Here is a 25,568-nt window from a genome sequence, read left to right as displayed (position 1 = left end):
CTATGCCGTAAGCTGTTTAAATCTATTTGGACTCCCTGACCATACCAAAGGAAGTGTGGCAAGCCAACTTAGCAGCTGCCTGCCTCTTAGGGACTGCTCACTGCATACTGAGATTCCTACGTAATTCACGGAACCAAACTGAGGATTTGTTAAACAATTTTTAAAAAGCACCAGAGCAGGTATATAATTAGACAGTAGTCACCTCATTTAAAGGGATAATTATACAACATCTAATAAGAAGATATAAAAACATTTAATATTCTGAAAAATATATTTCCCATTCTGTCAAAAATATTATACATGGGCTAATATTTAGAATCTTATGTAATACTAGTAGCCCAGTGCACAAAATTAGTGCACATTAAAAAGGAATTAATTAGCGGAAATATTTTAATATTGCTATTTGCCCTTTCTCTATAATAGAAGTGTGAGAGATGAAAGGAAGTTAGTAAAATGTATATGAAAATAATGTATAAATTTATTAATAAACAGTAACAAAAGGATATAACAGAGGCATGATATAAAAACGACAAAAACATGATATGAAAACACCAAAAACATGATATAAAAACAATAAAAACATGATATAAAAACAACAGTGATCTAAACAATGATTGATAAAGTGATTAAACTTATTCTAATATATCCCTGTACACCACATTAAGAGTGAAAACACTTTCAGAGTGCTTGACTAATTTCCTTTGTGCTGAAGTATTTAGAACTTTAACTTTAACGTCACATGCTCTTCGACCTCGAGAGAAAGCAACATATAACTGACCATGTGGGAAAACGGGTTCAGGTAGGAATATGCCTACTCTGTCTAGAGTTTGTCCTTGTGATTTATTAATAGTCATCACAAATGCTGGCATCACAGGAAACTGTCGTTGAATTAATTTAAATGGGAGGCCAGTGTCAGATGGGGACAAATTAATTCTTGGAATCAGAACAACCTCTCCTTCTGTAAATCCTGTTAATACTTCAGTTTCGATAATGTTAGGTCATAATCTTTTGATAATAAATCTGGTGCCATTATAAAGACCCCATTTACTATTAAGATTTCTCAATAGCATGATGATTGCACCCACTTTCAATTTTAATTTATGACATGGCATTCCCAAAGGAGTAATACTATTAAGAAATTCGATGGGAAAATTTTCCTTTTCAGCATCATCTGTGGAATCAATGGAATCATCACTCAAATATGTGTGAAAATCTCCATCAAGTATATCCAAAATTTCTTCATTTAATTTGTGGACGTGCTCATTTTTTGGACAAAGAATTGCACGTTTAGATATATTTTTAATATTATCTATAGATATAGTATTTCCAAAGTTAGCTTCAATAATAGATCCATTAGAAATCATTTCACAGGGGATTTCAATAATATCCATTCCTAAATGAAAACTGATATCAAGTTTGCCATCTCAAAGTTTTACTAACCATTCACTATAAGCAGAATCCTCTGATCTCATATTTGTTGTAAGAGACAACTTTCTGAAACATCCCCAAACATTGCAGTATTTTAAACCCGTTTGTACTATGGCCGATCGCACAGCATGCGGTACAATACTGAGACAGTGTCGAAAATCCCCTCTAAGAAGGAGAACTTTCCCACCAAATACAACATTCAAATTTCTCTTAGTAATCTGTCTATGACGTTTATAGCATGACTGGATGCCATGGTGCATTCATCAATAATGAGAAGTTGGGCCTTTTTAATAGTTTTAGCAATTCACTGTTTATATCGAGTCTAGAAATTGAAGTTTCATTTAGTGGAATGGGTAATTTATATTGGGAATGAAAGGTGCTTCCACCGAGAAGTAAATTTGCAGCAAGTCCTGTAGACGCTGTGGGTAAAACACTACTACCATGACCTCTAATATAATGTATTAAAACTTTATAAAGATATGCCTCCACACTCCAAGGGCCGGTTCCTGCCTCAAATCTCGCCCTCCCTGGAAACAGCTTGGGGAGGGCGCAGCCCTTGGCAACTTGACCCAGAACTCAGTGTGTCCACACTCCGAGAGCAGGTTCCTGCCTAAAATCTCGCCGCCCTTGTGGGAAACAGCTCAGGGAGGGTGCAGCCGTTTCCAAGACAACCCCTGCAGGACTGACTTCCTTCCGGTTGGTCGAGCCTCGGTCATGATGTTACACCCAGGGTTTTTATATAAATAGATTTGTAATAGAGACTATAGAAAACCTCTTCAAAATATCCCAGATAAGAAAAAGTTAAATTGTGTGTAATCCTTGTCCAATTTTAATGTCATTTTTAAAAAGGAAGCAGTTACCAAGACAAATCCAAAGAACTTAACCAGAAAATAATCCCCTTTTGTGACTGGGAGTTGGGAGAAGTGTTGTTAAACTTAAATGCTCAGAAAGAAAGGACCCTTACCAGCTAAGATGGGCAATATCTGGCTATACAGGCATACCTTCGAGATATTGTGGGTTCAATTCCAGACCAACGCATAATCTTTTTGCTGGCAGAGGGTCTTGCCTTCAATTTATAAAAAAAAACACAGAACACGACAATCTGTGAAGCGCAATAAAGCAAGGTGCAACAAAACAACGCACAATAAAAAGAGGTATGCCTGTATATACTATAATCCTGAAAAGGGATCTAGTTCTGAATAAGATGACAAGTTAGAAGGCCACCAGCTCCTGTACCCTCATCCCCAACCCTTACTTACCCCCTGGAAATGCTACATAATAAAGAATGATAAAGTCTAGACACAACCATCAAACATAGAAAACAAAACTTAGAAAACCCGCAGGGAAACAGAGGTAACTGGATTCCAAAGTTGGGGAATGGGAGATGACACCTTACAGCAGGGATTTGTATCCATGAAGGGGAAGAGTGACCTTTCCACTTGTACCCTTCACTCTCCCCAACTTTGTCCTATAAGATCAGTGATGAAGCAGCAATGCCAGTTTTAGCTGGAGGTGCTACAGCCTGGAGCCAACAAGCTCAGCCCAGCAGGCTGGTCATGAATCACCTCTTCACCCTCCACCCTCACCCAGAGAGAACCAGAGAACCAAAGCTCAGTCCTCAGAAATAAAATTTTAAACTACTTTGGATTTTTAAAAAATTAATAATAATAATAAACCCTCTTATTGATCAAGAGAAGACAGGTAAGCTTAAAAATCTATAATCAGGAAAAAAACAACAAGGCTGTAGTTACAATAGTGATTTTCAAAAGGATTTAGAGGAGATGAGAACAATATAGCTTCTTAATTTAATTCCTCTGAATCCCCACATAAAAACAGACAACTAGATAGCAAAATCAAATCCCAACGATATTTCCAACGAAGCAAGGTATCCTTATGAACTCCACAATAGTGTAAGTAGATGACTACAAACCATCAAGATCCATAAGACCAGAGGTTGACATCTGTGTGGACAAAGCCACAGGACATCTGATGGGCCTGAGGAAAGGCGACCCTAAAATGCCCAACAAGCACTCACTGGCAAGTGGGGAGGACTATCTAAGAGCAGCAGCTGAACTGGGATGTTCAGCCCACTCCAATAGGAAGTCAGCCCACAGTAACTAGATTTGAAGGGATCATTTCACCTTTATAATGTATAAAGAAAAAAAATGCTAAATGTTCTATTCCTTAACAACATAGGCAGTTAGGCAACAAGTAAAAATCTACCTAAGGAAGTACTGTATTATTAGGAATTGAAATTTGAAACTTTCAAAATCTGGTGATGTTAAGGCAGTGGATGTATTAAGTTTAAAAAAGCATTTGATGTAATTTAATTTTAAGTTAGAAAACAAAAATCTCTCATTTGCTTTTTATGTTTTCTTGGAAACACAAGATGAAAAAGTAAAGGTACCTTTTGAAAAAAAACAAACCTTGTTCCCAATTAGGAATCTATGATTGATAATTATTTGAATATTAAGTGTATGGACCGACAAATTATACCATAGTTCCTTGGCATTTGTCATTCCAAGTTTCTGTATTATATCATCTACAGCAATTCCAAACTCCAAGATAGGTAGCATTTTGCAATATTCCTGAGACCAATATAAACAAAGGCCAATGTGCAGATGAAAGTTATGTGGCTAGTGACTATGTGCCTAGCATCACATCTCAGAGAGACTTTCTTGCACTTCACTTTTCATACTTTATGCTTTTTGAATGAGATATTAAATGCTACAGTAGAGTTCACAAATTCATGGACTCAAACATCTCAAGACATATCTCTCTCAATGTCAAGGATCTTTTGTACCTATAATCTCTGTCTGGACATTCCTTTTGCAAATGTATTACTAGATACAAGGAGTTATTTCCTACCTAAAACTGTATGTCAATTATACCCTTAGTTTTCATCAACACAATCCTAGAAAATGACTATTATCCTAAGTTAAAGCACCAGATTCCAACAGATATTCAAATCTACAGAAAGTTCCTTAACTGTATATTTATAAAAAGGTTATTGAAAAAATATTTGATGGACTGCTTGATTCCCTAAAAATAATTTTTTTAAGTGTCAAACATAATAGATATACTACTTTGGTCTCTAAGACTCCAATACACTTTATTGCACAATTAATCAACTTCCTCCATATTATGAATGTTAAACAAATTCATATTTATTCATATTGACATAGGAACCACTTTAACACAAAGGCAAATAACACAGTTGTAACACAAAGGCAAATAAAATTCACTGTCATATACTCATCAGTTTGCCTCTTAACACATTTTTTTCCTAGACCCACTTTCAATTCTCTATTATTCCAATTTAGTGTTTTGAGGAAAAGTCTGCTTAAAATTCAAAACCAAGAAATTCACTGTAGCTTAAAGCAGCACTTGTAGAAAATTAAAGTTAGCCTCTTTATCCTTTACAATTTTGTAAAAACATTAAAATCTTTTATTTGAATGTAAAAAAGTAAATGCCCCCTTTTTTATACAAATTTATTTACTACTTCATTCTGTGTTTAATTTGTTGAATTTGCTAACTTTCCAAATCTTAAAACAGATTCCTTATTTACTAGAGAATGTGCAACATTATTCTCTCCATTCATAATGATTTTCGTAATTAGCTATTAGACCACCACAGAACTTACTTAAATTGTATTTCAATTTTGGCTTGAGCCTAGTACTTTCAAAATTTATTTCACACTTTAAAATGATTGTAACTACTAATCAAAAATTATTTCATGTCATTGAATCTTGTAAGAATTTCTTCTTTATTTATCTGGCTATCAGAATAAAATTCTATCACTATTAATAATTTTTACTATGCTTCTGTTGTGTTTTCAAACATCATTTGTTAAATCCTATAACTATTATTTTATATTGTCAAGTGTTTCTGCGAGAAAGGTACTGTTAAGATTACTAATGAAGATGTTAAATTCACCAGAACATAAAAAACAAAACAAAACACAACACTACACAATACTACCTACTTTCAGGAAGAGTAAATTATAAAACAAATAACTTATTAAAGATACAAAAATAACTTTTGTATGGCCTGCGTACAAAATCATTTAACCCTAAGTATTTTTACAAAATCAGCATTCTGCTAACTTCTTAAAAGGCCATAAGTCTCCAAGAAATTTAAATAGGTTCACATACTATCTTTACTATATAAGGAAAGTATAATACTATACTTTAAAATGGTCCTTGATAATAAACATTGTTATTTGACTCTTCATTAACAATAAATCTCATTATAGATATTCTATTTCCTAAACTTTCTGGTTAATTAAGATTTTACTATAGCATATTGAGAATTGTGTCTGTTTTCTTATGTTTATTAGAGCATAACACTAAGACTTCAAACTGTTTTTGATAAGGATCTAGTATCCAGAATACATAAACAACTCGTACAACTCAACAATAAATAGGCAAATAAACCAATTTTAGACATTTCTCCCGAAAGATTACAAATGGCCAATAAGCACTTGCAAAGATGCTCCATGTCATTAGGTAAATGCAAATCAAAACCACAATAAAATACCACTTCACATCTGCTAGAATGGCTATAATCAAGAAGACAGGTAACAACAGGTGCTTACAAAGATGAAGAAATTGGGATCCTCACATATTGCTGGCGGGAATGAAAAATGGTACAGCTGCTTTGGAAGACAGCCTGGCAGTTCCTCAAAATGTTAAATGTAGAGTTATTCTATTCCTAACTATACTCAAGACAAATGAAAACATATATTCACATAAAAACACAGACATATATGTTCACAGCAGCATAGCTGATGATAGCCAAGAAGTGGAAGCAACCCAAATGTCCATCATGTGGTAAACGGATAAACAAAATGTGGTATATCCATAGCCATACAATGAAATATTATGCAGCCATAAAAAGGAATGAATACTTAAACACACAAAAACATGACTGTTAAAAAAGTATTATGTTAAATAAAAGAAGCCAGATACAAAGGCCACATATTGTATGGTTCCACTTACAAAAAATGTCAAAAATAGACAAATCCATAGAGAGAGAAAAATAGATTAGTGGTTGCCAGAGGCTTGGAAAAGACTGGGGTTCTTTTGGAGGGTAAAAAATGTTCTGAAATTAGGTAGTGATGTATTTACTAAAAACCACAGAATTTTACACTTAAGAAAAAAATGACTTGAACACTGAAAATTACAAAAACTTGTTGAAAGACATTTTTAAAAGACCTGAAAAAATAGAAAAATAGCCTGTGTTTATGGATTAAAAAGTTTAACATTGTTAAGATGACAGTAATCCTGAGATTAGTCTACAAATTCAATATAATCCTTGGAAATATCAGGTGGCTCTTTTGCAGCAATTAAAATTTTGCATAAAATTCATATGGAAATGCAAAGGACCCAGAGTAGCAAAACCAATCTTGGAAAAAAAACACCCACACACTTTTCAATTTCAAAATTTACTACAAATCTACAGTAATTAAAACAGTGTGGTACTATTATAACAGACAAACAGATCTATGAAATAGAATTAAGAGTCTAGAAATAAACCCTCGCATATATGGTCAATTGATTTTTCAAAAAGGTGCCAAGATAATTCAAAGGGGAAAGAACAGTTTTTTTCAACAAATGGTGCTAAGAAAACTACATATCCACATCTAAAAAAAAATGAAGTTGGATCTCTACTTTATATCATTTATAAAAATAAAGTAAAAATTGATCACACACCTAAATCTAAGAGCTAAATCTGTAAAAGTCATAGAAGAAAACATAGGTGTAGCCGAAACCGGTTTGGCTCAGTGGATAGAGCGTCGGCCTGCGGACTGAAAGGTCCCAGGTTCGATTCCGGTCAAGGGCATGTACCTGGGTTGCGGGCACATCCCCAGTAGGAGATGTGCAGGAGGCAGCTGATCGATGCTTCTCTCTCATCGATGTTTCTAACTCTCTATCTCTCTTCCTTCCTCTCTGTAAAAAATCAATAAAATATATTAAAAAAAAAAAAGAAAAAAAAAAGAAAACATAGGTGTAAATCTTTGAGACTTGGGATTAGGCAATGGTTTCTTAGATATTACACCCACGGTATATGCAACAAAAGGAAAAAAACACACAGATAAAGTGGACTTCATCAAAATTTAATACTTTTGTGTAGTAAAGGGAAAAAATATTTATATTTGATAAGGGTCTAGCATCTAAATTTATATATAAACAACTCAACAATAAAAAAACAACCTAGTTTTTGGTTTGTTTGTTTTTTAAATATATTTTTATTGATTTCAGAGTGAAAGGGAGAGGGAGAGATAGAAACATCAATGATGAGAAAGAATCATTGATTGGCTGCCTCCTGCATGCCCCCTACTGGGGATCAAGCCCGCAACCCGGGCATATGCCCTGACCGGGAATCGAACCGGTGACCTCTTGGTTCCTGGGTTGATGCTCAACTATGAGCCACACCTAGCCAGGCACCTATTTTTAATATGGGCAAAGGATCTGAATAGACATTTCTCCAAAGATGATATAAAAATGGCCAACAAGCACACTAATCACCAGAAAAATGCATATCAAAACCACAATGAGAAACCAAAAGGAGGGCTATAATTTAGAAAGCAAACGCAAGTGTTGATGATATGGAGAAATTGTAAACGTATACATTGCTAGTGAGAATGTAAAATAGCACAGGTGCTTTGGAAAATAGTCTGGCAGTTCCTCAAATGTAAGCACAGAGTTACCATCTGACCTACCAATTCCATTCCTAATTATACAGCCAAGAAAACTGCAAACAGATGCTCACTCAACTTGTGCATGAATTTCCTAGCCACATTATTATAACAGCTAAAAAGCTGAAACAATCTAAATTCAATCCACTGAAGAATGGGTAGCAAAAAGTGATAAATTTGGAAAAAAACCAAGATTCAGTCATGAAAAGTCATGAAGTACTAACATATGCTACACCATGGATAAACATTGAAAATCTGCTAATAAGTAAAAGAGTCCAGACACAAAAGGCCATATGAAATGTCAAGAACAGGCAAATCCTTAAAGAATTAAAAAAAATAGAAGAAACCAAATAAAGATGTAGAAATGAAAGAAATGTTTAATTTGTCTGAATAAAATACAAGTAAAACAACAACAACAAACAATAGACAAATCTTTAGAGACAGAAAATAGATTAGTAGTTGCCAGGGACTAGAGAGAAAGGGAATAAGGAGTGACTGCTAACAGGCATGGGGTTTCTTTTGAAGTGATGAAAATGTTCAAAATTAGATAGTGGTGGTAGTTGTACAACCCCATAAATATACTAAAAACCACTGCATTGTTCGCTTATAAAAGGGTGATTTTTATCATGTAATTACATCTCAAATTTTAAAAATATTTTTTAAATTTAGTTTTTTATTGAATTTATTGGGGTGACTGATTAATAAAATTATATAGATTACAGGGGTACAATTCTACAACATGTCATTTACATTGTATTGTGCTTACCAAACCAAGTCAACTCTCCTTCCACCACCATTTATGCTCCCTTTACTCTCTTCTATCTCCCCACTCTTTCCTTTCTCCCCTCTGTAATCACTATACTGTTGTCTATGTATTTGTCTATGAGGTTGTGTGCTTTTTTTTCTGCTTAATCTCTTCACTTTTTCACCCAGCCTCCCTAAAATTACAGTTACATGGTGGCTTAAGTTACCTAAACATTTATTTTCCATAATCCAGCAATTTTCAACTAGTGTGCTGCAAGAATTTCTAGAACATGCAATATCTTAACTATTTAGTCAGGGGCATTGACCTCTTTCCCTTAGATTGGCAAATAACAAAATGACAACAGCCAACTAATAATAGCCGTCTGGTGTGCGTGAATCAAAATTACACGTATTTTTTATCAAATCAGCAAAAAATAATATATTTTTGGTGTGCCGTAGAATTTTAGTAATTAGTTTATGTGTTCCATGAGATGAAAAAGGTTGAAAATCGCTGCCATAAGCTAGTGAAAATATATTGTCCTCTACAAAGATATAATCTTTCATAATCTTACCAATTTTCAAATCATCAGCCAGGCTTTCTTTTGTAAGATTCAACAATTCTCTCCCATCGATGTTATTCATTTTGAAAACACCAACAAGGTCTTTTAAATCTTGTGCACAAAGCCACGCTGAGACATCATCTTCGGACCAATCTTCAGTGAACTGTTTCAGTTGCCCTTCTGTGCTCCTTGCTTAAAAAGCAAACAAAACAATCCCACAAACAAATAGGCAAGTGAAATAATAACAACAAAAAATGGTTTCCTTTATATATTAAAAAGTAAATAAAATGTCCTTAAATCTGTGTTTTACTACTTTAACATCCCTTTAAAATTTTTCAGAACATCAAATAGCATGTATAATTAAAGTGATATTTAATACATTAAATACAACTCTTTTGGAACTTTTTTTGCTGAATAAAAACAATTTTTCTTTATTTTATAAAATACTTATCAGGAAAAGAATTCTATTGGCTCTCTCATCTGCATATTAGCTCCACTATTTAGTTAATTTTGGCAGTGATAAAAATAAATAAAACTCTTAAATTATGTGTCAGCATTGCTTGATGAGGCCAAAAATAAAACTATAATTTCTATTTTGTTTGCAGGCTATATTTATTTTGAAAAAATGAGTATGGAGTATAAATAGCTTACAAAACTATGGGACATGTGATATACATGAGTGTGCACCCAAAGTATTTATTGAGAGTTTTAACATAGGTAACTACTTTAACACTGTCTTCTCTAAAACTATTTTTAAATTATATTTAAATAAGGATGTATACTTTATACTGAGAAAAGCAATAATAACTAGTAAAAAATAAAATAAATAGTGAATTTCTGATTTTAGAGGTGAACGGGGTTGAACTGGGTTAAATATAATGTCCTTACTAACCTTGGCCAAGTGTTTCTGGGTCAAACTGCCAGATGTTCACTGTTTTGTCCATTGAACCAGTAGCAAGCAAAAGGATATTGGGGGCAAAGGCACAAGTTGTGACATACCTAGTTAATAAAAACAACTATTATGTATCCTCATACTATTTTTTTAATTATATTAATACAAAATAAGGTTAAGTTCAAACCTGGTATGCTGAGTCAATGTGTGAAGTATATTTTCAGTATTCTGAAAAACAAAACAACAAAAAAATTGCTTTATATTTACTCAGGCAAAAGTTACTAATAACAAAAAATTGTTTGACATAAATGGTTTATATACTCTATGTGTTTTAATATTATTAGTTACTAATATAGGTTGAAACTTTACCCAATGAATAAAAAAATAGCATCTACACCTAATAAAATTATCAGGTACCTATTTCACTCTTTAATTATCAGCACTGTTGTCTACTGCCCACTTTCCTAGAAATTTTTAGTATAATGTATTCTTGACTTTTGCTGATGTGTTTGAACTTACTGATAATAACCTAAACATCTATTATGTGAAATAATTTATATTTTTGCTCTGGCATTTGACTTGCACCTACTGGAAAACCAGTGAGTAGAAATTAGTCACTTAGATTCTGAATACACTTAGCTGGCCCTCCACTATCAGAATAAGTCTTTCCTCAACACTGACTTCTCCTGGAGAATATTTTAATTAACTACATCTTCACTATATGTGAATGTTGATTTTTCTTCATACTCGTGCAACCTGGTCTTTATTCATATGGTTCTACCCAAAACTCCCATTCTCCCCAAAAACATTATAACCTACTCTTTCTCATAATGGTCTCTAAATCTAGCCAGGACTCAAACAGTGGTTGGCCACTCTCAGCTGTACCCTAACATATCCTGGGGTAAAACATTCACCCTTTGTTGTTATGAAAACCTGGTGTAAAACTTTAAGAATAATTGCTATAAAGCAGTATTTTGGATATCGATGCTCTTTACATCTGCATTTTCTCTGCTCAGATTAAACATCTTTCCACTTTAAAATCATTATTGAAATATTCAAGGACTTGTCCCAGAACTAGTACCTTACTTGCATAACTATTTCCGCATCTCTGAAAATGTTTATATTATATTATTGGGCACGCTAAACAGGAAAAAAGTATATATTTTTTTCATCTTGCCTAACTAAACTTGACGTTCAGTAGCCTAATAAATAAACATACTTTACACAGATCACACACCAAGATTTTTAAATACTTACAATGTCATACACTATAACAGACTTATCCACTGATCTTTAAAAGAAAAAAAAGTATGAGTGAAAAATTCTATAAAAACAGTATAGTATCTACTTAATTAGTATTTTAAAATCATTTAAATAACTTTTTCAGAAAAGGCTAAAATATTGATACACATTTAGAATGCACTTTTTTTATATGATGAACTTTTATTTAAACAACTACATGCCATATATGAAATTTATCAGAAAATTATAATCTTTATTAAACACTAGCATATGCAACTTATATATACTATATAAGGCATAAAGAGAATAAGAATTTCTTATGTATAAATAAGACACAACCCCATTTCAAGTTAGTAACTCAAAGGGAAAAACCACTACAAGGAAAAGGTATTACTTGCTACTTGGTTTTTGCTTCAGATAGCATTGTTCCTTATCATTGATATGGTTGTGCCTTAATACTAATCAATATATATGTCTTGATTGTGACCCATTTTTGAAAATTATAATTTTAAACTTGATATGAACTCTACATGGCTTAGGTTAATGGTATAAAAATTAAAAACCACCATCAGGGCCAGTGTTCTCAGTGGTTAGAGCATAGACCTACACATCGAAGGGTCTTCGGTTCAATTCCTGGTCAAGGGCACATAGCTGGGTTTCAGGTTTGATCCTCCGCCCTGGTCCAGGCACGTGTGGGAGGCAATCAATTGATGTGCATCTCTCACATCAAAAATCACCAGGGATTATTCCAGTGGTGGAAAAAAATCATCAAACAAAAAAAGGCAATACTATACAAAGTACATAATTAAAAACAACAGATAAATATGCCCTATATGGTATTTTCCCCTTTTGGAAATGATGTTTATACCTCATGATATATGTTGCAAGCAAGAAAACACAACAAGTGTTACCACCCTCTGTACAACTTTAATAATATTTGTACTTATTATTAAAAGGTAGCTGATTATAGTCTGACCACAGGAATCATACCTATAGAAGCCTTAAAATTCCTTTCTTTTTTAAAAAAATATATTTTATTGATTTTTTACAGAGAGGAAGGGAGAGGGATAGAGAGTTAGAAACATCGATGAGAGAGAAACATTGATCATCTGCCTCCTGCACACCCACTACTGGGGATGTGCCCACAACCAAGGTACATGCCCTTAATCAGAATCGAACCTGGGACCCTTCAGTCCACAGGCCAATGCTCTATCCACTGAGCCAAACCGGTTAGGGCAAAATTCCTTTCAATAAGAGTTAAAATTCCTTGTTTAGTAGGCTATTGAGTGTTGATAATGCATCTTGAATGCAGCATCTTGTCATACACTCAAAATAAGAATTATACTTTAAATGTTCAAATGTAAAATAAAATACAAGAAAATGGGAATCATATAAATGCATTTGGATGCCAAAAAAAACAAACATAGTTATAGCATTATGTGTTAAATTTCAGTCAAAAAACTAAGAAATCATACTCATACCTAACATTAGTTGAGTATGTATATGCTAGACATAATTTATAGACATTCTTATTTAGTCTTAAATCCCTTACAGTACAAGGTATTGTTTTTTTGTTTGTTTGTTTTTTAAAATATATTTTACTGATTTTTTTACAGAGAGGAAGGCAGAGGAAGGGAGAGGGATAAAGAGTTAGAAACATCGATGAGAGAGAAACATCAATCAGCCGCCTCCTGCACACCCCCTACTGGGGATGTGCCCACAACCAAGGTACATGCCCTTGACCGGAAGCGAACCTGGGACCCTTCAGTCCGCAGGCCGATGCTCTATCTACTGAGCCAAACCGGTTAGGGCCAAGGTATTGTTTTTGGAATATCAAATTCTTAGGGAAAAGTCCATTACTTCTGAGCATCCTCAAAAAAGGAAACTAAAAGAAAATTCCAATTTCTGAGACTACCACTGGTACAATTAAAATTAATCCATCCTAAAGATATATAAATGAGAAGCTGGATCATGATTAGTAATCTTAAAAGCATTGTATTGGGAAAACAGAAATTAGGACAACAAGCAAGAGTTCACATATGGGAATAGCAAACAATAAGACTGAACAAATACCATGCTCATGGACAGGAAGAATTAACGTCATTAAAACGTTCATACTACCCAAAGCAATCTACAGAGCCAATGCAATCCCTATCAAAGTTGAAGGTATCACTTTATCTGATATGAAACTATGTTATAAGACTATAGTACATGGTACTGGTATAAAAACAGACACAAAGATCAATGGAACAGAACAGAGTCCAGACATAAACCCATATCTATATGGTAAATGTCTGTACTAATTCATATCAAAATGGTTTAAGGAAATTACAACTAAATAGCTTACCCTGAGACTAGCATCTGCCCATTGTAAGAAAAAGCACAAGTCAGAACAGGAGCACTGTGCCCACTCAGTGCACTTTTATATTTTAATTTAAAACCTGCAAATAATAAGGTGAGAAAATTAGCAAGCTGACCCTTAGAATTCATTCTTATGTCAAAGCTATTACACAATTATTTATTCAATTAATCTTTGAGTGCCTACAGAACACAAATAAAAAAAATTCCCATGCAACTCAGATATTGGAATGTAGTGTGATTAAATAGTTTCAAAAGTTCAGAAATAGGTAAAGAAAATGGTGTGTTCAGCAAACATTAGACAGGGGATTGCTATAATTATCAATTTTTAAAAATATATAAAAATTTAAAGTATATTGTAATCTTTGTATTTGATTTTAAAATATATTTAATAATATTAAATATACTAGATGCCCAGTTCACAAAATTCGTACACTGGGGGGGAAGGGTTTCCTCAGCCCAGCCTGTGCCCTCTCGCAGTCCGGGACCCGTTGATCCTTACCGCCCACCTGCTTACTGCTCCTTACTGCCCAGCTCGCTGATTCTTAGTGCCCGGCTCGCTGCTCCTTAGTGCTGCCACGGAGGCAGGAGAGGCTCCTGCCACCGCTGCTGCACTTGCCAGCAGTGAGCCCGGCTTCTGACTGAGCAGCACTCCCCCTGTGGGAGTGCACTTAGCACCAGGGGGCAGCTCCTGCATTGAGTGTCTGCCCCCTAGTGATCAGTGCGCATCATAGCAACTGGTCATTCTGCCATAACAGTCGCTTAGGCTTTTATTATATAGACTAGAGGCCCGGTGCACGAATTAGTGCACCAGCGGGGTCCCTCGGCCTGGCCTGCGGGATTGGGCCAAAACTGGCTCTCCAACATCCCCCGAGGAATCCCGGATAGTGAGAGGGTGCAGGCCAGGCCGAGGGACCCCACCCGGTGCACGATTGGGGCCAAGGAGGGACATGGAAGGTTGGCCAGCTGGGAAGGGCCGCAGGAGGGTTCCAGGGCATGTCCAGCCTGTCTCGCTCAGTCCTGATCGGCCAGACCCCAGCAGAAAGCTAACCTACCAGTTGGAGCGTCTGTCCCCTGGTGGTCAGTGCACGTCATAATGACTGGTCCACCGGTTGACTGTCTGCCCCCTGGTGGTCAGTGCATGTCATAGCAAGCAGCTGAGTGGCCTTAGCATAGCATTAGCATATTACACTTTGGTTGAACGGAAAACCGGATGACCGGACACTTAGCATATTAGGCTTTTATTATATAGGATCAGTTAATAATATACATATATCAATTTCCCAAAAGCCTAAAAAGAATCAAATAGCAGTAGTTTTTAAAATCTGATATTAAATATTTTCTCATTTCATACATGAAAAATAATCAATGGTAATTTATACATCTTATAATTCCAATATATCTTATGCCTACCAAGTATGGTAACACTAAAATCTTTTGCTTTCTATAAGCTCTTGAAAAGAAATATCACAACTATTTTAAAGGAACTCAGTATATTTTAGTAACAGCCTATAAAAATAATTATTAAGAAGAAATTGCCCTGGGGGTGGGAGAGGACAAGGAACTAAGTGAAATCTATAGTTTTCTCAGACCAAATGAAAACTTTTTTGAAGTGTTACTGGCTCTTAAAATAGCAAGTACTTAACTAAACAAAAAGATCATTAGAGCAAGTTTCCACACAAAGAAAAAAAATATATTTGTTTTTATTTATTATTAAATATGTATTTTATTTCTGTTCAAAATAGAAAAAATACATTTTTATCTGAGAGAACAGACATGGGCATTAAAAGCACTGTTTAGAACATGCAGATCAGTAAATAGGCATAATCAATCAAACAAAGCAAAAATGTTAAGCCACCAACCAAATGAAGACCAAAAAACTTGCAATATGACCATAAGAAAAGGTTATATTCTCAAATATAAGATACATATGTCTATCTAGTCTCCCCCACAGATAAGCAATTAAAATAGGGTACAAATGACATAAATGCTTTATAAAAATGTTTTAAATGAACATTAATAAACTGTTATGTATATCTTTTTAAGATTTTTTATTGATTTTTTAGAGAGAGGAAGGAAGAGAGAGAACATCCATGTGAGAGCAAAACATTGGTTATCTGCCTCGTGCACGCCCCCTACCGGGGATTGAGCCCACAACCCGGGCCTGTGCTCTGACTGGGAATCGAACATGGACGAAGCCCAACCAATTGGGCCACACGAGCCAGGGCTGCTATGTATATTTTTAAAAGAATCAGTGTAAAGACACATTTTCCAGACAAGGTATAAGAAGCTTTACTTTGAAACAATTTTATTTAAAATATATTGTGTTTAGAACATCTACAAATATAGAACATCTATATATATATATATATGACTATGTTCATGGCTTCTTATAAGAATTTTACTTTGATAGGAACAGAAGGCAGAGGTAGGATAGATGAGAGAAATAAAGGAACTCTTATCCTCCTCAGCAAGTTACTAAGTGTAACCTAATACACAATGAAATAACTAAATTTCCACAAAAAGAAATGCATCTCTTTCCTGATAATAGGCCCTTCTTTATACACTAGTATAATGACAAAGAGTCTCTCTTTGACCAAACTCTGCCAGGTGGGTGTGGAGAGAGCAGAGCGCCTGAAGAATGGCTCCTCTGAGTACAACACATCCAACAGCAACTTGGGCTTACTCCTCATGGGTGGCAGAATACTGTGGCCTTCCTGTGACATTACGCCCTATAAAAAAAAAAAAGAAAAAACTCTGCCAGATTCTTCTGAGTTGTCTTCTCAACTAGTCCTTGATCTTGGCCTATAAAGACTAACATAGTTTCTAAGAGCCCAAGGTTGAATCCCCAGCATGACTCTAGCCTCCTTAAAGTGCCTGCATGAGAAAACTCAAGGCTGTCAAAAAATTACTATTTATTTCATCCAACACCTGAAGATAGGGTTCCTGACTCCCAGGCCCTGTAGGAAGTTAGTAGTTTAACTTCCTTAAGTTCCAATTAGCAAACCAAGATGGGTTTCACATGAATCAACACCCCCACCTTCCTTCTTCCTTTAAAATGCCCAGTTACCTCGGTATAACCTGAGGTTGAGTTCAGTTCATGGTGGACTCTTTTCCCTATTGCAACAGTGTATTACTGGTTAAAATCTGTGCTTACCACTTCAACTACTGTCCCCACTTTGCTTATCTTTCACAATAATTATGAACAAAATGTAGTCTGTGATATAACTGAAGCTTATTAGATAATACAGTAAGAATATTTTAGGTGTCTAAAGCAAATGGCCAATTGACCATATATTTCAGAGCTCCCATTAATGGTAATAAAGGGCCCAGCCAGCATGGCTCAGCGGTTGAGCGTCGATTTATGAACAAGGAGGTCATGGTTCGATTCCAGGTCAGGGCACATGCCCAGGTTGCGGGCTTGCTCCCCAGTGTGGGCGGGCAGGAGGCAGCCAATCAATGATTCTCTCTCATCATTGATGTTGCTATCTATCTCTCCCTCTCTCTTCCTCTCTGAAATCAATAAAAATATATTAAAAAAATAAAATATTGCCCTAGCCGGTTTGGCTCAGTGGATAGAGCGTCGGCCTGCGGACTCAAGGGTCCCAGGTTCGATTCTGGTTAAGGGCATGTACCTTGGTTGCGGGCACATACCCAGTGGGAGGTGTGCAGGAGGCAGCTGATCGATGTTTCTCTCTCATCGATGTTTCTGAGTCTCTATCCCTCTCCCTTCCTCTCTGTAAAAAATCAATAAAATATATATTTAAAAAATAAAAATAAAAAAATATGTTAATAAAGGAATAAAGATAAATTCACATCAATGAAGAGAACAGGAATGGGGCATCAGCAAACCAGAAACTGAAACCAATTTTGGGAAGGCAGAAAGGAAATTAACTGAATAGATAGTTCAGAGGAGTAATAGCCCAGAATGCCTAGAGAAAACTAATCTGCCCTAGGAAACTCCAAAGGATTTGGGATTATCAACAGCTGGGGGAAAGGAAAGTCTGAACGACACAAATATAGACCTGGAAATAGAAAAGGTAACTAAAGTCTGTTTATGAAACACTCAGTGTCTTCCTCCCTGACCTGCCACAGCATGTTGCTCCACAGCCAGATGCTCTTCCCCAGGCAAACATTTCTAAGGAAAATAACTGCCAGGGGAGCTCCAGGGCAGTTCCAGAGGTCAGAACCCCCAAATTCTCTAAGCTCCCAACCTCTCCCCAATAAGGGTCAACTACCCACCTCCTCATACTAAAGGGAAGTCAGCAAAACAAACCACCATGTGCACAGAGCTTCTAAACATCCTATTGTCTAATTTTTAAATGTCAATGGAATACAAGACCACCAGACATTTGCTTTAAGTAACTACAAGAAAGAGAAAGATCAGGGTAAACAAAAAACAAACAAACAAACAACAAAAAGAACAGCCCAAGAGCAAACAAAGATGATCAGGACACAAGGGAACTTAAAAACAAAACAGAAAGCCTCTCATTAATATCCTAAAAGCTTTTAAGAGATCTTGCATTCATAAAATAAAAGGAGGACACTATGAAAAAGAAATAGAGGAGATGAGCTTTTAGAAATTGAAAATGTGATCGATGAGTTGAAAAAACTCAAAGAAGGTTAAAGATAAAGCTGAGGAATTTTTCAGTGAAGTAGAAAAAAAGACAAAAAGATAAATAGATAAATGTGAGAGGTGGTGGTGGTGGGGGAAACAATCATAGAAAATCATGTCAGAAGGTCCAACACAATTAATGGGAGTTATACAAAGAGAGGAAGGAGAGAAGAAATTAATAAAGAAATAACATAAAGGGACACTGTTCCAAAACTGAATGACTTCAGTTTCTTCACTAAAGGGTCACCTGAAGGAATAGTTCAATGCACGAGGAAGAGACTCAAGAAAAACAATGAACAATAACTACAGTGAATAAATTTAAAATCTAGTAGTAAAAACCGTATTTATAGACTGTGTGAAAACCACCTAAAGAGTTGAAAACAGATAAAGTGCAAAGTGTAGTTACCTCTCTGTGTGCTGGCAGTAAGGTCACAATCAGCAGTCAGCACAAACTTTTTAAAACATTTGTATGTCTTACTCTGGTTAAAAGTTCTTAAAACATTTCAATAATCACTCTTAAATATCCAGAGGACCTTAGGCAAAAAGATCAATTAAAATAGAAATTTTATCTGGATCACAAACAATTTTAGAGAACTACTAGTTGAATACATACCTAAGATATGGCTAAAAGAAACAACCCAAATTTTGGTCTGGCAATCCTGACCACATGATGCCAATCGAAAACACTGAAGACCTTGTTCTCCATCTAAAAATAAGTACACAATATTTGATAAAAACATTTAAACCAAAAATATTTCACTTTCTTATACTGACATGATAATTCTATTCAATTAATTCAGGGGTGGGGAACCTTCAGCCCAAGGGCCGTATAAGGTCCACGAAATCATTTGGTCTGGCCCTACCAAGGAATTAGCGGTGAGTTAATTAAATTGAGTCTAGGAAGTAAGAGCAGGGGAGGCTCATCTAGAGTGACTTCTTTCCAGCTGAAATCTAAAGGAGGATTAAGAGTGAACCAGGTGAAGGGTCCACATGGAAAACCCTTGGAAAAATCTTAGAAACACTGAAGACATGAAAGAAGGCCAGTGTGGCAAGAAAATGCATGAGGCCACGTGTGATTTGAGATGAGGCAGGGAAACAGAACATGTACTTATAGGGCTTGTGTTTTGGGATATGACAGTTTATCTTACTTTAACATTATTTTAACAAGCCATGATGGGTTTGAAATAGGGGAATGCCAATACCATCCTGCTACTGTCTAGACCTGAGCTAGCCAACAAGGTAATGCCAGGCCACATGTGGCTACAGAACACTTGAAATGCGGCTAGTCCAAACTGAGATGTGACGTAATATACACACCAGATTTCACAGACCTAGTACCAAAAATATACATATACTAAAGAGTCTGATTTCACATATAATATCTCTTTGTAATTTCAATGCGATTAGAAAACATAATGGAAAAGGATGATTCCTTAAAATGAATAAAAGGGCTCTTTGTTTGATGAAACTAGAACCAAAAGTCATATACAAATTACAAACAGGACTCACTAGTGCTTAAAGGAATAAAATAACTACCAGAAACTGGCTGTGAAGAAAAATCGCAGCAGGTCATTCCAAGATCATGTGCTTTTTCACTATGCAAACATCTCATTTTATCATCCCACACGGTTAAGTCTCCACATGAGGAGCCAGTGACAAAGAGGTTTCCGTCGGGAGAAAATGCACAGGCCACCAAGGAGCCATCCTCAACACTACCACATCTGGAATAAAAGCAAAAAAGGAGGTTTTCATTTCCTAGCACCTTTTATTTATAGCACAATTTCTTGGCTATTACAGAACCAGAAAGAAAGGGTTATAAATGCCTATAGAAATAAAATATTTTTTACGCTATAAACTAAATCCTGCTTTCTAAAAATAAGAGGATTTAAATATTATCTTAACTAACATGCTCAAGCCGAACCAAAGTTCACATACCTTCATATTATTTTCCTGAACAGCAAGTCGGTATGTATGGACACATTAAGATACAGTGGGGTCTTGACTTACGAGTGTCCCCACTAACAAGTTTTTCAAGATACGAGCCGTCTCTCGGCCGATTTTTTGCTTTGAGTTGCGAGCTAAAATTCGGGTTACGAGCCAGCTTCAGATACCCCACCGCTAGTTGGCGCAGCGAACGTCACAGTGAACGCCACAACATCAGCCCAGCATCACGTGTCTCACTCGTTCACTGTTGATTTGACATACGAGTAATTTGAGTTACGAGCTTCGTCACGGAACGAATTAAACTCGTAAGTCAAGGCCCCACTGTATACAAAACTTAACAAAAGTGATGACACCCAACAACATAAATTAGTCACATATTTTTTTAAAAGATGAAACTATTTTTTTTAAATATATTTCTTTGTTGATTTCAGAGAGGAAGGAATAGGGAGAGAAACATCAATGATGAAAGAGAACCATCAATTGGCTGCCTCCTGCACGCCCCCCACCGGGGATAGAGCCCGCAACCCAGGCATGCGCCCCTGGCTGGAATCAAACCCGGGACCCTTCAGTCCACAGGCTGACGCTCTATCCACTGAGCCAAACAGGCCAGGGCGATGAAACTATTTTTATTGAATAACATGCTATTGGGTTTAAAGGTACTTTCAACTTTTGTATTAAAATCACCCAAAAGCAATAGTAAGGCCTTTCACCTCATCTTCAAATGCAAATTCTTTATGAAAAGAAAGTGCTGTTAACGAGTTAAAATGATGTTGGGAAGATGAAGAAGCACTGTGCTAGTGTGCTAACAATATCATTTTCTCATTTAGGAAAAATAAACTAGTAAAAAAACAATGATTGGTGCAGAGTCCCATCCAGTGCTCAAATCTATAGCAGTATCATTTTATATCATTAATCACATACATTGGTAAACTAATGCTATAGAGGCAGAATTCAAAAAGATTCCTCAGCTGACAGCTCTATTTCATTTCTAGAATATGACTTAAAGACATTCCATTCTTTCTGTGCTTTCTCTTTAAACAGTTTATTAACATCACTTGAAACACATCAGCTTCTTCAACCCAAAGACCTAAACCTAAATGAGCAACACTTGTTTACCAGCTGGCATTTGTGCTCTGAATGATGTTGAGGGGTAGGGAGAGGGGAAGGTACATTAGGCTATTTTAATTGGTAACAATTAAATGTTTATGGTTTCTAAAGTACTTAATGTCACTGAACTGTACACTTAAAGATGGTAAATTTTGTGTTATAAACATTTCACCACAATGTAAGTACACAAAAGTACATAGTTTTAATGTTGGTAAGTTCAACATTACTCATGTAAATTAATTGATGTATTTTTATCCAACAGGAGTTTTCAGGTGTTGGGGTTTTTTGTTTTGTTTTTTCTTAAGAAATGATAATACAATACCACTCTAATCACAAGCTTCTTCCTTCTGGGCTTAGGTCTTTCACCCAGCAAGAATCTTGTAAGGAAATAGTTGTGTCTCTTAAAGTGAGACATACCAACTATTATTATTATTATTATTATTATTATTATTATTAGTTAATCCTCACCCGAGGATATTTTTTCCATTGACTTTTAGAGAGAGTAGAAGGGAGGGGGAGAGACACAGAGAAAGAACCATCGATGTGAGAGAGACACACTGACTGGTTGCCTCCCGAATGCACCCCAACCAGAGCCAGGGATGGAGCCTGCAACCGAGGTACCTGCCCTGGACCAGAACTGAACCTGCAACCCTTCAGTCCCAGGTGACGCTCCAACCAGTGAACAAACCGGCCAGGGCCATTACTTTATTAAGAACACTTGAGCCAACGAGCTACAAAAATCAAGAATCACAGTAAACATCTGTTCTTATGACCTTCAGAAGACAGGTCAAAATATTTTTCCTTGTGATGTCTGAAATTTATCTGAATCTTAAAGTCATGAAAATATTTTTTTTTCGTAGGCCTGTTAAAAGGACTGAAAACGGAAAGGGTTTAAATATTCATACCTATGTAACTTGTATGACTGCGCATTCCACAAAATAACAGTTCCATCAGCTGCCCCTGATACCAGGCAAGTGGAGTCTGGGGAAAACCGGCAAACCCTCACAGGGCTCCCACTGGGCTGCACCATCACTGCCAATGTCTGTCCATTCTGAGTATTCCATAGGACAGTGGTACCATCTGTTGAACATGATGCCAAAATATGTCCTGAAGGGGAGAAACAGCAGCAGTGGACAGCATAGGTGTGAAACTTCAATGGAGAGTGTGCCAATTCAGTAAAGTCACTCAGGGAGTAGAGGCGAATTGTTTTGTCCAAGGAGCAAGTAGCCAAGAGGGAAGAGGAGAAGGCACAACAGTTGACATCATCGCCATGATCAGCTAATGTGTGAATTAGTTTCACCATGTTCTTCAGTTGAAGTAAAATATCCTGCAATTTTTAAATAGATAAAAGTTACTTGATCCTTGAATACAAATAATTGCAACTTGAATCCATATACAGGGGCCAGAATCAATTTAAAAATTTGTTCAATGAAAGCGCCTACATTCATATTTTTTAAAGGACAATCTATCATAGCAGGGATAAGGGTAATTTGGCAGAAAAAAAACATTTATAAGACTATAAACTCTGATGATGACCACAGTCACCATTGCCATACCAATTAAGTTCCATAACTCCTAAAAGAGAACCTCCTCAAATAACTTCAAATTGATTTGACATTGAATATCTAAAATGTCAGGTATACGTTTCACCTTTGAAGACTTCCCTTACTTCTCCTCACTGTCTCATTCCAGATCTGCTCACCTTAACTCAAAGAGATTTTCACTATTTTAACAGTCTCAGCTGCTCCTTTCATAGGATGGAGCCAAGGCCCTGCTCTGCCTTTAAGATGCAGAACTGTAGGGTTCACTCATAAAGACTAACAAAAGGTTTCATTCAAAATGTAAATGGCAGCGTAGTAAACTATCATGTCATGCTCTGTCATCTTATGTGATAAAGAATAAATTGAGGTGAAGAACTAAATTAATAAATCCAGGAAACCAAGAAAAGGAAATTGACAAATTCTATATAATATAGAGGTAATATGCAAATTGACCCTCATGCCCTGGCATCACAAGTTGGCTGCCTCCACATTGTCACAAGATGGCCGGCAGAGGAGGGCAGATGGGGGCGATCAGGTCTGCAGGGGAGGGCAGTTGGGGGCCATCAGGCTGGCAGGGGAGCAGTTAGGTGTCAATCAGGCCGGCAGGGGAGCGGTTAGGAGGTGATCAGGCTGGCAGGCAGAAGCAGTTAGGGCAGTGGTTCTCAACCTTCTGGCCCTTTAAATACAGTTCCTCATGTTGTGACCAACCATAAAATTATTTTCGTTGCTACTTCATAACTGTAATGTTGCTACTGTTATGAATTATAATGTAAATATCTGATATGCAGGATGGTCTTAGGCGACCCCTGTGAAAGGGTCGTTCGACCGCCAAAGGGGTCGCGACCCCCAGGTTGAGAACCACTTGGTTAGGGGCAATCAGGCAGGCAAGTGGTTAGGAGCCAGTAGTCCCAGATTGTGAGAGGAATGTATGACTGCAGGTTTAGGCCCAATCCTGCAGGGATCGGGCCTAAACTGGCAGACGGACATCTGCTGAGGGGTCCCAGATTGGAGAGGGTGCAGGCCAGGCTGAGGGATAACCCTCACCCCACAGTGCACAAATTTCGTGCACCGGGCCTCTAGTTTAGCATAAAATCCAGACTTCTCACCAGGGCTTACAAAACCCTATATGAGTTAGCTCTTGCCTGCCACACTTCCTCTCCCTCATTTTTTTTTCGGCCTCCCCGGCCAGACTCCTGATCTTCAGTCCTCTTACTAGTAAAGCGGTTGAAATTCTCTTCCCTTGTCTTTTGGGATCTTATTTTTTTCATTTAAATCTCAATTTCAGTGTCCCTTTTCAGAGAGGATTTCCCAACCCAAAGCAGCCACTCTCTAGCCTAGCATATCAATCCTCAGACTAGCAATTACCATCTGATGTACTTGTTATTTGTCTCCCCACTAGAATGTAAGCTCTAAAGGAGGAGAGATCTTGTCTGGCTCAGTTCTATATCCAGAGTGTAAAACAGTGTTCAGGCACATACTGTGCTCAAGTAAATATTTGTTGAATATTTATTCTTTTCCAAACCTAACTGAGTTCTAGCTTTTAAATATTATGTGGACATAAATGCAAAAATGAGAAAATTTAAAATAAAGTTACCAATAGTTTAAAAAAAATCTCACAGTGGAAAAAAATGGTGTAGAATGAGGTAGTAATTAATAATCAGCTCTGAAGGGACAGATATAACCTTGGATTGTACAATTCATCTTTTGTTCTAATCTTATTTACAGAAACCTCTACAAAAAGGTGGAGCACGCCTTTTCCCATTTTCATCTTAGCCCAAAAGTTCAGCCTCTTTTTTTCAAACATAAACTCCAATGAAGCCTAAAACACAAACAACAAAACACAAACACACACACACACACACACACACACACACACACGTAAAACCCTGGCAGATGACCCCGCGTTATTATACTGAAACAAGCAAGATCAGTGGTCCTTTCCCTGGAAGTCCAATCCCGTGTGCAGTGCACACAGGTACTTCCCCGACAAGGGGCTGCCGCTCCTTCGCAGCTCCGGGGCACAGTCCCGGGCAGAGCCCACTCAGCCCCGTCCGCCTGGAGGAGCAGCCCGAGCCTCAGTGTGGGCGATGAGGCCCCGGCAGTCACGGCAGACGTTACATCCCCGGCCACCGTGTCAACAAACACCCCACCCCACCCATCTAGTCCAAAGCAACCCCGAAAGTGCCCAGAATCCCGCTAATAAAGCCCGCGACTTACTCCCCCGCACGCAGGGACCACGCTTTGGCCCGACTCCGCGAGCCAGCCGGGCCCCCGCGGACTCAGCGGCCGGCGGGAGCCCGGCTTTCCCGGGCGCGGCCGGGCGCTCACACGGGTCCCAGGGCTCCGCCTGGCCCCCGGGCCCTGCCCGACGGCCGCGCCTCCACCGCGTCGAGTGCAGTCCTGTGCCTCCGCGCACTTAGTTCAGACCCGAGAACG

The 25,568-nt window shown here is 37.0% G+C and overlaps 1 protein-coding gene and 1 non-coding gene across 6 annotated transcripts in view; one reads left to right on the top strand and one right to left on the bottom strand.

The window, feature by feature from the left end:
• WDSUB1 (WD repeat, sterile alpha motif and U-box domain containing 1) overlaps positions 1-25,466 on the bottom strand; it is a 46,742-nt gene extending 21,276 nt beyond the window's left edge. Inside the window, exons 1-10 of one of the 5 annotated variants that reach the window (XM_023745742.1) lie at positions 23,594-23,762; positions 22,497-22,918; positions 20,077-20,261; positions 19,154-19,246; positions 13,915-14,008; positions 11,583-11,616; positions 10,513-10,553; positions 10,326-10,432; positions 9,446-9,625; positions 2,430-2,494 (exon numbers count right to left, since the gene is read on the bottom strand). In XM_023745742.1, the coding sequence (XP_023601510.1) occupies positions 2,448-2,494; positions 9,446-9,625; positions 10,326-10,432; positions 10,513-10,553; positions 11,583-11,616; positions 13,915-14,008; positions 19,154-19,246; positions 20,077-20,261; positions 22,497-22,918; positions 23,594-23,623 (1,233 nt within the window). In that variant the 5' untranslated portion in view covers positions 23,624-23,762 and the 3' untranslated portion in view covers positions 2,430-2,447. Of the gene's footprint in view, positions 1-2,429; positions 2,495-9,445; positions 9,626-10,325; positions 10,433-10,512; positions 10,554-11,582; positions 11,617-13,914; positions 14,009-19,153; positions 19,247-20,076; positions 20,262-22,496; positions 22,919-23,585; positions 23,763-25,349 lie in introns of those variants that run through there. The other 4 variants (XM_006083235.3, XM_014446153.2, XM_014446149.2 and 1 more) reach the window with 4 other exon arrangements.
• On the top strand, positions 16,537-16,665 carry LOC111823623. The gene has a single exon (XR_002826695.1). It is a non-coding gene; the product is annotated as a small nucleolar RNA SNORA11 (small nucleolar RNA).
• Positions 25,467-25,568: the final 102 nt, after the last annotated feature.

This window comes from Myotis lucifugus, unplaced genomic scaffold (genome assembly GCF_000147115.1).
Source record: "Myotis lucifugus unplaced genomic scaffold, Myoluc2.0 scaffold_5, whole genome shotgun sequence".
In the NCBI taxonomy this organism is placed as follows: Eukaryota; Metazoa; Chordata; class Mammalia; order Chiroptera; family Vespertilionidae; genus Myotis; species Myotis lucifugus.
The sequence above is the reverse complement of the archived record's forward strand: the minus strand, read 5'-3'. Positions and strand labels throughout refer to the sequence as shown.